The sequence below is a fragment of the Brachycentrus maculatus genome, unplaced genomic scaffold (assembly GCF_059751285.1).
Source record: "Brachycentrus maculatus isolate JH-2025_06_01 unplaced genomic scaffold, ASM5975128v1 h1tg000180l, whole genome shotgun sequence".
NCBI classification, from domain to species: Eukaryota; Metazoa; Arthropoda; class Insecta; order Trichoptera; family Brachycentridae; genus Brachycentrus; species Brachycentrus maculatus.
In genome coordinates this window covers 2,286,533-2,297,781 of record NW_028280931.1, presented here as the reverse complement: position 1 = coordinate 2,297,781, position 11,249 = coordinate 2,286,533, and the positions used below count along the sequence as shown (strand labels likewise).

The 11,249-nt window shown below is 34.6% G+C and overlaps 2 protein-coding genes across 2 annotated transcripts; one reads left to right on the top strand and one right to left on the bottom strand.

Moving 5' to 3' along the window:
* Nucleotides 1-105: 105 nt before the first annotated feature.
* mRpS18A (mitochondrial ribosomal protein S18A) lies at nt 106-3,594 on the bottom strand. Its single transcript, XM_088262514.1, has 3 exons — nt 2,790-3,594; nt 2,382-2,663; nt 106-546 (listed from the first exon to the last, which is right to left on the bottom strand). Exons 1-3 carry the CDS (start codon nt 2,941-2,943, stop codon nt 401-403), a joined length of 582 nt encoding a protein of 193 aa, XP_088118640.1. The 5' UTR covers nt 2,944-3,594; the 3' UTR covers nt 106-400.
* A 1,112-nt stretch (nt 3,595-4,706) lies between these two features.
* Pym (partner of Y14 and mago) lies at nt 4,707-9,387 on the top strand. The gene is made up of 3 exons (XM_088262437.1): nt 4,707-4,936; nt 6,294-6,572; nt 8,109-9,387. Exons 1-3 carry the CDS (start codon nt 4,897-4,899, stop codon nt 8,375-8,377), a joined length of 588 nt encoding a protein of 195 aa, XP_088118563.1. The 5' UTR covers nt 4,707-4,896; the 3' UTR covers nt 8,378-9,387.
* Nucleotides 9,388-11,249: the final 1,862 nt, after the last annotated feature.

The following is an 11,249-nucleotide window of genomic DNA, read 5'->3' as shown; positions in this document are numbered from 1 at the left end:
AGTATATAGACGGCCGCGGTTTCGGCAAAGTAAAACAGTATATAAATGCTTAGCACTCAACGCTTAAATTAGAAATAAGGCAAATCTTATAAATAAAAAGAGGTATTGTTACATATATTTTTTATTGACTATAATTACGTAATAATAAACCCTACACGATTGTTTTTAAAAATAACATTCCAATATAATGGTGTTTTTACTTCCATATGGGATTTACACAAGGCCAATTTTCAAGATAATCCACTAAGCCATGCCAATATCAACCTTAACAGACATTCTGAGACAGTGAAATGTCCCTATGCCATTTTTTAAAAAGTTTTTCAACTCTCGGTTTAGTGTACTGGCATCCCAATCGGCTTTAGTGTAAATGCAGTAAGTATACAGTGGAAAACATGAAGTTTTATTTTCTATTGAAGCGATCTTTCTGCTTTGGTTCCTTTGGTGCAAATAATGTTTTTTCATCATAGTATGTGTTGAATTTCTTGTAATCTCTGCGTTTTCGTGGATCTTTCTTGCAAGCTTCTGGAGTCATGTTTATCATAAGTCCTAAAATTAAAAAAAAAATCAGTCTAAGTCGTTACAATAGTCAGGAATACCCAACATAAATATACTTTTTATTCATTGTTTCGGCATTAACTTTGTGGTAAGACATGTTACAATGATTAAAGAAAACACTTGTTTTATACCACTTGAGTTTTATTAAAGACTACATGTTTCAGAAGTTAAACTTCCAACATTCCCTCTGCTTATTTATAGAACAATTTTATATTTTAGTTACTATACAGACCTGAATGATGGAAGTTTAACTTCTGAAACATGTAGTCTTTAATAAAACTCAAGTGGTATAAAACAAGTGTTTTCTTTAATCACTGTAATATAGTTTTTGCCACTATTCTTTTAACCACTTACCGGGTTTCATTGTTACCAACAACATCAGACCGGTAGGAGGCTAGACGAAATCATCTGTTTCTACGTCTAAAGTACGAGATATAAAAAAGATAACTCGACTTAGCCATGTTGGATATGGTCAAAAATATGCAGTTTAAGCTAGTCTGAATTATTAAGAAATATGAAATAATTTTTTAATCATAAGTATTTTATTTATTCTATACTCATGCATACTTAGACTCTCACACATGTCGATTATTATTGAATTCCTAACAAATCCACTTAAAAAATTTAAACTTATTTGATAATGCCACATCTTTGCTGACTTCCCGTTTCTAAATCAAATTTTATTTGTACAAATTTTACATCTGTTTTTTTAATATCTCATTATCATTAATATCTCCCAGGGCTGAAATTACACTAAAAAATACAAGTCTTTATTTTTTGCCCAAATAGAAGTTAAAGTTGTCTACACTATGAGTTATGGTGTTATCTTTTCATTGTAATCCCAGTCCTGGCCTTTCTTAATTTTAATTTTAATAAACGCCTTTCTTAATTTTATCGATAATGATTATATATTTTGTATATTTAAAGCATTTTTAACTTTGTTTAACGATGAATGATAAGGAGAGTGATAATGGTTATATTTAAAAAATACATTCTCGATATACTCTTTTATACATTATGCAATTTTTCTGGTGTATATCATTCAGAGAGATCGCGTTTCGACCACACTCACTCTACATGAATTAATAATAGAGGGTGACTTATGAATAATCTGACCATTTATTTTTATCCTCAAAATGGGACATCTAACAATTTTGATGTAATAGGAAGTATTTTCAAGAAAACACGTATTTTTTCATAGTTTTTATGTATTTATAAAAAGAAAAGGAACGTTGATAAAGAAAATAAGAGGAATAAGTAATATTATTATTATAAAAACCCTTATCCGCACCCCAATGACATTACATCGAGATAGAAGATCTATTTTTTGACATCTCATCAAAGATAAAGAAGAATATGGAAGTCTGGGCATTTACGGGGCTGGCGACAAAAATAATTTTATAATTTTGTCAAAAATAATAATAATAATAAATAAAACCCTTATCCGCACCCCAATGGTGCATAGGGCACTGTGTCATATTAACGCAGTGTTATCTTGATCGTTTACACATGAAGGAAAGGTGATCAGCCCTCCGCTTCAGGTACCAGTCCATGGTAATATTGAATAAATACTACAGTGAAAAAATCACTTATATTTATTTTACCCCCCTTGGGAATCGAACCCGGGACCTCCAGAACGGTAGCCGAGCGTGCTGACCATAATAAGAAATAATTATGTTGTTATATATTGTGCCAGGCTTTCTAAAAACGGGACGGTCCTGTTCAAAACGGGACTTATGGTCACTTTACTTATGAAGGGCTATAATTGTGTGCTTAGAGATAACCCGTATGTACCCACTATCAGGACCTCAATTTGAAATGCTTACCAGCTTTTTGTGCCATTGCAACTAGAGTCTTCATTCTCTTCTGCTGCATACCGCAAAGCTTAGTTACTCGCCTAGGCAAGAAGCACCCATCAGATCTAAGAAACTGGCTGAGTATCAACACGTCTGTGTGCTTTACATCCAAGCCTAGGGCGCACATATAACACATGGACTTCTGGCCTTCCTCTGGAGGCGGTATATCTGGCTTGACTAATAACTTTTCGCGGGGAGATTCTATATAAACCCCTTCCACGATGATTTCCTTTTCATTCTTTGTTACTCGGACTGAAATATTATGAAGAAATAAGTAAACAAACAAATAACCACGGTAGGTAAATAGATCAGCTTTAGGGCATATTATTTTTAAAAATTCATAACATTCCTTAAAAAAATATTATTATATATACTTACTCTCTTTCAAAAGATTAACAGATGTAACTGAAATCCCTCGCTGAGCGACAATTGATGGTATATTTTTAGTAAAATGCCGAAATCCTAACCTAAATAAACTAGCCATTTCGGAGGATACTATATTTTTGATAATAAAATGACGTTTGATGACCATAGATATTTCAAATAAAATCTAAGATAGTAAACACGCGTTTTCCACTTTCCTAATTCCGAAGCAAAAATCCCAAACAAAATTATCGACACGATTGTTTTTCTGATCGGAAAATACAACGGCTGTCTGAAAAGTTTCCGACCTCAACATGAAGATGGCACTCGTTGTCAATAAAAATTTGAGCATGTGTTTGGGCATGTTTTAAAAGGTACTCATCAAAATTTCCACCACTTTGATCGCACAGTTATTTTTTGACAGTCGTTTGAGTGAGTCGCCGTGAGCGTTTTTTCCAAAATGGAAAAAAAAATTGCCCATCGGTTTTTGAAAGGCAACACGTCCATGCAAATTAAAGGCGAGTTAGACGCTGTATGCGGAGACTCTTTTCCATCATTTACCACTGTAAAATTTTGGGCAGCAGAATTTAAACGTGGACGTACCAGCTAAATGACGATGAACGTTTGGGAAAGCCAAAAACTGCAACCACTGACGATAAATCGCTCAAGTTTATCAAACGGTGTTGGAAACCCGTCAGATTAAAGTTAAAAATATAGCAAAGTCTATAGAGATGTCGAAAAAACGTGTTTGTTGCATACTTAATCAAGATTTAGGGACGAGAATGCTGTCCGCGCGGTGGCTGCCACGTTTGCTCACTCCGGACCAAAAACACGTTCGAATGAATGTTGACGTAATTTAGGCGCAACGGGTCAGACTTTTTGGCACCAAATAATAACTGTAGATGAAATTGGATACACCTTGCTACTCCAAAAACAAAAAACAGTCCAAACAGTGGACTGCGAAGGGGGAATCGGCCCCAAAAAGGCAAAAGCTGTTCCTCCGGCTGGGAAAGTGATGGCGACTGTTTTCTGGAATAGTAAATGAGTTATTTTCATAGATAACCTACAAAAAGGATAAAAACTATTACAGGAGCATACTACGCATCATTACTCGATAAGTTGAATACAGAAGTTACGGAAAAACGGCCACATTTGCAGAAAAAAAATTATGTTTCATCGAGAAAATGCGCCTTCTCACACCTTGCTTGCTATGGCAAAAATTCACGAATTACGGTTTGAATTACTTGACCACCCTCCTTACTCACCAGATCTAGCCCCGAGCGACTTTTCTTTGTTTTCTAAGCTAAAAATTACGCTCGGAGGACAAAGATTTTCATCGAATAAGGAGGCCATCACCTTCGAAAATGACTATTTTGCAGGGAAAGACGCCAACTACTATTTGGACGGGTTGAAGAGATGTGAGCATCGCTAGGAGAAATGTATATATGTAAAAGGTGTTTATGTAGAAAAATAAAAATAAAATTGATGAAAAAAACACTTGGATCATTGTTAGGTCGGTAACTTTTCAGACAGCCCACGTTTATCTCTTGTGGAACACCTGCGTGGAATTACTGGTATAACAAATAACCAACCGAACCATCACATGTGGTGAACACTTATGGGTTTTTATATTTGCGAATGAATAACTTTTTGGTTGTTAAAATTATTTATTTACATATTATCTTCATCTATTTATTTCAAAAATAAAAATAACGATTTGAAAAAAAAAAGAACCTCAAACAAAAATTGCATACCTCACACACACACGGTATTTTTTCCGAACGGGAAATATTTAGAATTCCGAATTTTTGTATGGTTTTCAAACTTTATTTTCGCGCATTCGGAATACCAAAATGGGGATACGCCCGTGCGCTAGCGCCTAAAGTTTATTTATTTATATCGCACAGTTGGTACCTCGGTTGTCAAATTATCAGTGGAGCAAAGCTAGTCTGTGAGCAAAGCCAGCGGAGTCGGTGGAGGGGTGGAATAATTCGGTGATCGGTGATACTGTTGAGCAATAATCTACTTTTAATTAGTTATACCGAGTTATACGTAGTCCGTGTCTATACAAACGAAGTCTGGAGACGATATTCTTATAAATGTAAAAATAAATTATTTTCAAATGTCTTCCGATAGCTATACTGTTACTAAATCTGGCGAAGGTATTGAATCCATTTTTGTTAGAATAAATTTATTTGTTTGCCTAAAAGCTATTTTTAATTAATGACCGTTATCGGTCACTTATGTTTCTGTATTTGATTATAGCGTTAATAGCTTAATAATTTATGTATAATTTTTACAATGAAGTTATGTTTTAAGTATTCACTTTTAAAACTAAACTTTTGTATTTGAAAGCCAACTTGTGTAATGTGCATTGATAACAAAATAACTTCAAAACGCTTTTAATTCAACAATATTAGTTTAAAATCTTTAAAAAAAACTGTCTTATTGGATGTGTTAATGAAATGAGTACTATTTTACTGAAATAAAGGAAAAAATAAAAACATAGTTATTTATTTTGAATTAAATTTAATCTACAACATTTTGAGTGTGTACAAATAGTTGTTCACAAATCTGGATTATCCAAGTTTTTTAAAAATTTTATTATATGCTTACATTCAAAGCTTTTCAAGCGTTTCTCAAGTATGTGAATATAATCTGGGATTCGGACCACACAAACAAATCAAATAGTCTCTGCTTAATAAAAAGCATTCCTCATCCCACCATAGATGGTTATAGTGAACTCGCGCACACTGTGTTACGATTTTGATCAATATATCTAGAAGCTTCAAGAATTTGAGTACTGTAGTGTTTGTAGAATCGGTGAATGTTAAGGTGGAGACTGACCGAAGCATTTCGTCGTAACATAACACGTTACGATGCGAGCATTCAGGCAGTCAGTACAGCGAGCCGAGCGCTCCATCCATAGTTTCCGATGCTCGGTGATGCTCGCCGCGAGCGATGTTACGAATGTTACGACGAAATGCTCCGGTCAGTCTCCACCTTTACACATTGTAAAGTGATCACTTAAACCAGCCTATGACGGTCGTAAATGCACAGACTTCCATATTATTTCTTATTGATCTATGTTGAGATGTCAACAAAATATATTTAACCTTATATAGTGCTGAGCTTTTTTTCACATAGTTTGCATAAATTGCTAATTGCTTTTCACCATCACTACTTGACGAATTTGACGTTTTATAGGTAGAAATAAAAAACTTTTATTAAAAGAAATACAAAAATCAATGTTTAATTCACAGCAAAATAATTTTAAATAGTTATTTATAAATGTTATTAACTTATTAAAAATGTTATACATGCGCGCGCTAAGACACGTCCGTACAGGTCGATACCTAAATCAAATTGCGCAAGTCGTTATTCCGACGCTCCGCACTTTATAAGCATTAATAGAGAGTCGATTTATCGACAGTTCGCACTCTAAGGGTTAATAAGTATGGGAGAGTCTATTTTCGAACTCTGAGTTTAGAATTTTTTTGCAATGGGTAAATTTCGCAGGCGGGTCGTACATCCCGGCGTCGCAGCGCCCCGACGGGACGTGGAGGAAGCCCCGGCGGGTGAAGGACGGCTATGTGCCGCAGGAGGAGGTGCCGCTGTACGAGAGCAAGGGGCGCCAGATCGCCGCGCGCCAGTCCAACAGCTGCCCGGTCGGCCTGCCCCCCGAGATCGTCGCGGAGGCCAGGGCCAAGAGGGAGGCCAAGGAGAAGGCCCAGATGAAGTGCCCCATCCCCGGCTTGATTCTCAAAAACGATGACAAGAAGAAGAAGAAGAAATCTGGTACACTTGTTAATAATAATAATAATAATAAAACCCTTATCCGCACCCGAATGGTGCATAGAGCACTGCTTCATATAAACGCAGTGTTATCTTGATCGTTTACACATGAAGGAAAGGTGATCAGCCCTCCGCTTCAGGTACCAGTCCAGGGTAATATTGAATAAATATTACAGTGAAAAAATCACTTATATTTATTTAACCCCCCCCTGGGAACCCCCCCCTGCTGAACGGCAGTTGAGCGTGCTGACCGTTACACTACGGAGGCGGACACTTGTTACATACATACAACTTAAAATTTATAATTTTTTTGTACTTTTCATTAACGTTTCTTTCATAGGAAAAAATGCACAAAGAGCAAAAAAAAAAACATTTATAATGTTATATAAAAATAAATAAATTGTCCGCCTCCACAGTGTAATGGTTAGCGTGTTTAGCTACCGTGCTAGAGGTCCCGGGTTCGATTCCCAGGGGAAGGGGTAAAAAAAAAAAATGTTGAATTTGCACAATAATATTATTATTTAATATTACCGTGGAGTGTTTGGTCCCTGAAGCGCGGGAGTGATCACCTTGCCTTCATGTAAGTAACGATCAAGATAACTGCAGTACCCTATGCACCATTGGATGCAGATAAGGGTTAGAAGAAGAAGAAAATATAAAAATAAATAAATAACTCACCTTATGGTAGGGACTGACTGGAGCAATAAAGTAACACGTTACAATGCGAGCATTCATATAGTCAGTACAGCGAGCCGAGTGCTTTGCAAGAGATTCATAGTTTCGGATGCTCGCCGCGGGCGATGTTACGACATTACATGACGAAATGCTCTGGTCAGTCCCAACCATTAAGTTTGACCAAGCATGAACTAAAATTACCAGGAGAGCATTGATCTGTAAGGCAAAATGTATTACGTACTGATGAAATAATTGTTTCCAATAATGTGAACCTACAAACCACACAACACATTAAAAAAATGTTAAAGTCTTCTACACGACTGCTGCCATATACGCTAGTACTTACCTGCACAAGGTTGGGTTAGGTTAGCCGCACATATACAATGATACTCCTGAAAGGATTCATCTACATATGTATATATGGTATTCCTTTTATAACCTGACATGAAATATAGCCATATTTTACTATCATACTACAAGGTCTGTTTTTAATTTTTTATTATATTTACCAAGGTTTTATTATATCACTGGTATTTACCAAAAAAAGTTGTTTAAAAAAATATAAATATTACTACAAAGTGTCTGCCAAATCAATAAATGAATTTTCCGTTTTCGATTGAAAATTATGCATGTTCATTGTATTTTAATGTTCGATTCGTTTCGATTAACCTTATAGATATATTCTATTGACTTTTACCGCGATAGGACCGCGATTAACCTTATAGATATATTCTATTGACTTTTACCGCGATAGGACCGCGATTAACCTTATAGATATATTCTATTGACTTTTACCGCGATAGGACCGCGATTAACCTTATAGATATATTCTATTGACTTTTACATATTATTGTATATTTACAGTTGCAGACCAGATGTCGGAATCCTTTGCAAAGACCTCGTTAAACTCTTCCACTAGCCTTAAGAAATCTCTCCAGCCAAACGCGCCCGTCGATCCCGCCAAGAGATTAAAAAATCTCAAGAAGAAACTCAGAGAAATAGAAGCCCTGGAGGTTAAATTAGCCAACGGAGAAATAGAGAACCCAGAAAAAGACCAATTGGAAAAAGTTAAAAATAAGCATCAAGTCGTCAGTGAAGTGACCAAGTTGGAAGAATCTATGAAAAATCAATAACCGACGGATCCGTTCGGCTGCCCCGGTCCAGTTGTTCATCCGGTTTCAGAAAGCTCTGCATATAATTTGACTCTTGTGGCCAGTGCGGTGTAATGTATATGAAAAATTTTCTCAGGACAATGTACAAAATCGAGTTAAGTGCATAGTTTTGTGCAATATTGTTAATATGTGTGTCATGTTTGATCGTTTTATTCTCAAAATGAAAACATGATATATTGATGGTAAAGATAGGAAAAATGTTAACAACATTTTGAGTGTGTCCTCACAAATCTGGATTATCTCCCATTACAGGAGTTATTTATCATATTATTTTTTTGACATCTCAACGTAGATGAAGAAGAATATGGAAGTCTGGGCATTTACAGGGCTTACGACCCTCATAGGCTGGTTTAGTGGTTTAGTCTCTTTACACACATGTAACATTCACCAATTCTACCCATGATTGACAACCACACTACATACTCAAATTCTTGGGAGTTCTAGATACATTGATCCAATTTTGAAACATTGTACAAGAATCACTAGAATTTTCACTTGTGACATCTATTGGTGAGATGAAGAATAAACGTAAATGTTCAGACTTCCATATTCTTCTTCATCTTTGCTGAGATGTCAAAAAAATAATAGGAAAAATGTTAATATTTTTGTGAATTTGCAACCATTTGTGTACAAAATGTTTTATTTTCCACTTTCACTGTGCGGAATGCATTGTTTTTATAATTATATTTCTTGTCCGCGTATGTAAACGTTTGCAGATTATAATTATTTAATGCCATTTATCAGTAAAGACAAGAATAGACTATACCCTCTTCTCTTAGCAACAAAGATGAAATAATGTTAAGCTTAGAAGTGTACACAGCCATAACTCAATGTCTGTTTTATAATATATTAACTTACCAAATTATTATTGTCATTTTTTAAAATGCTGTTTGTGATTTTGTTGATTTTTAAAATTTGTTTACCCGATGAATGATGATTTTAATGAATATAAATAAACTTTTTAAGAGGTATATGTTTTCTTAATTTCATATTTCATATCCTAATTTCAAAATAAGTAACTAATTCATTATTGTCTGCCTCCGTAGTGTAATAGTCAGCACGCTCGGCTACCGTTCTGGAGGTCCCGGGTTGGATTCCCAGGGATTGATTTACAATTATTTGACCCCCCCCCCTGGTGGGTCAAACAAATAAAAATGATTTTTTCACTCTAATATTTATTCAATATTACCCTGTTCTGGTACTTGAAGCGGAGGGCTGATCACCTTTCCTTCTTGTGTTTACGATTAAGATTTTTAAAAAAAGAGAGAAATATTAGTGTTTTCATTATTTACACAAATATTTCAATTTCTTACTATTTCTGTGAGCCTAAGCGGCTCATTATTAGAAATAGGTATCAAATTGTGGTAGAGTGGGTTCGAACCGAGAAACTCTGACTTAAGAGTCCGCGACACTAACCACGGGACCACAACCCGACAAGATAACACTGCGTTTATATGATGCAGTGTCCTATGCACCATTGGGGTGAGATAAGGGTTTGAATTAAGCTTAGTACTGCTTTATACAAGGGTAGGCAGAGAGGATAGAATGCCACGCCATTCTGTCTTGCAAACATTTTTCCCCTCTTACACATTCATGGAATTATTCTGACTTCTGTCCTGTTCGCACCTGAGTATTTGAAGTACTTGATTATGCTAAGTATTCCTTTGCTTGCATTTCCAACTACATTAGCCTTATATACTTGTTTTATATACTGTTCAAAATCCGAAAACAATAAAGCTGCATATTTTTTTTTAAATATGGGTACCTAATTTTTTGAATGGCCCTCGTAATAAAATATATTAAAATAAAAGTCTTTAATGATTAGAATTTATTTGTAATTATTTTACATACAATAACTTAATACTAAAAATACAATTAATAATATGTATTTATTTAAATACAATTAATAATTTACGATTTGGTAAAGATCATTAGGATTCAAGTCAACTAGTTTTTGTGCTGGTTTCATCTAGAATATCATCAACCATCTTACAAAAAGACGAAACTCAAAATTTTCATAAAATGTATTACGCTTTGCAGCATGATTTTTAAAACATTTTTTGGCTAACAATATGAAATTAATTTGTAACCTAAGTAAGTAAATTGTGAGTTTGATTTTAAATTATTTTGCACCATACAATCAAAGGTTATGCCAAAACCTGGGATATCCTTATTTGGTATATTTTTATTATTATTATTTAGTATGTATAATAAACCATTTTAATTTTTGAGTTGGCTTCTAAATTGTTTCGTGTCGGGTTGTGGTCCCGTGGTAAGTGTCGCGGACTCTTAAATCAGAGTTTCTGGGTTAGAACCCACTCTACCACAATTTGATACCTATTTCTAATAATGAGCCGCTTAGGCTCACAGAAATAGTATGAAATTGAAATATTCGTGTAAATAATAAACCCACAAATATTTCTCTTTTTCTAAATTAAAATTAAAATTGCTAAAGAAATTTTATGACACAAGTTATATAAATAAAGCCCATAAATTATTGAACAATTCTTTAAATTTTTGTACTCAAATTTTTGTATTATTTCAAGCGAGGAAATCTTTATGCAGTAAACCTCCCTATAACGTTGAGATAGGTACCGCGTTATCGCAGGAAACATCATAAGAGGTAAATGTTTTAAAATGTATTTTTACATTTTAAACAGCAGATATAACTGAAATGAGTCATTTAAAATTACAATACAATTTAAAAACATTAGCCCCCTTACAATGTTCCCTCTAATAATGCGGTACATATCTCAATGTTATAGGGGAGTTTACTGTAAAATGAAAAAGTACATATCTTTATATCATCTTTATCTTTATACTTTATAGAAAC

Excerpts from the sequence above, each read along its gene's own strand:
- Pym (XM_088262437.1), top strand. The coding sequence starts at position 4,897 with ATGTCTTCCGATAGCTATACTGTTACTAAATCTGGCGAAG. Across the intron at positions 4,937-6,293 it reads TGTTACTAAATCTGGCGAAG|GCGGGTCGTACATCCCGGCG; the intron begins GTATTGAATCCA and ends TAAATTTCGCAG. Across the intron at positions 6,573-8,108 it reads GAAGAAGAAGAAGAAATCTG|TTGCAGACCAGATGTCGGAA; the intron begins GTACACTTGTTA and ends GTATATTTACAG.
- mRpS18A (XM_088262514.1), bottom strand. The coding sequence starts at position 2,943 with ATGGTCATCAAACGTCATTTTATTATCAAAAATATAGTATCCTCCGAA. Across the intron at positions 2,664-2,789 it reads TGTTAATCTTTTGAAAGAGA|TCCGAGTAACAAAGAATGAA; the intron begins GTAAGTATATAT and ends ATAATATTTCAG. Across the intron at positions 547-2,381 it reads TGCAATGGCACAAAAAGCTG|GACTTATGATAAACATGACT; the intron begins GTAAGCATTTCA and ends TTTTAATTTTAG.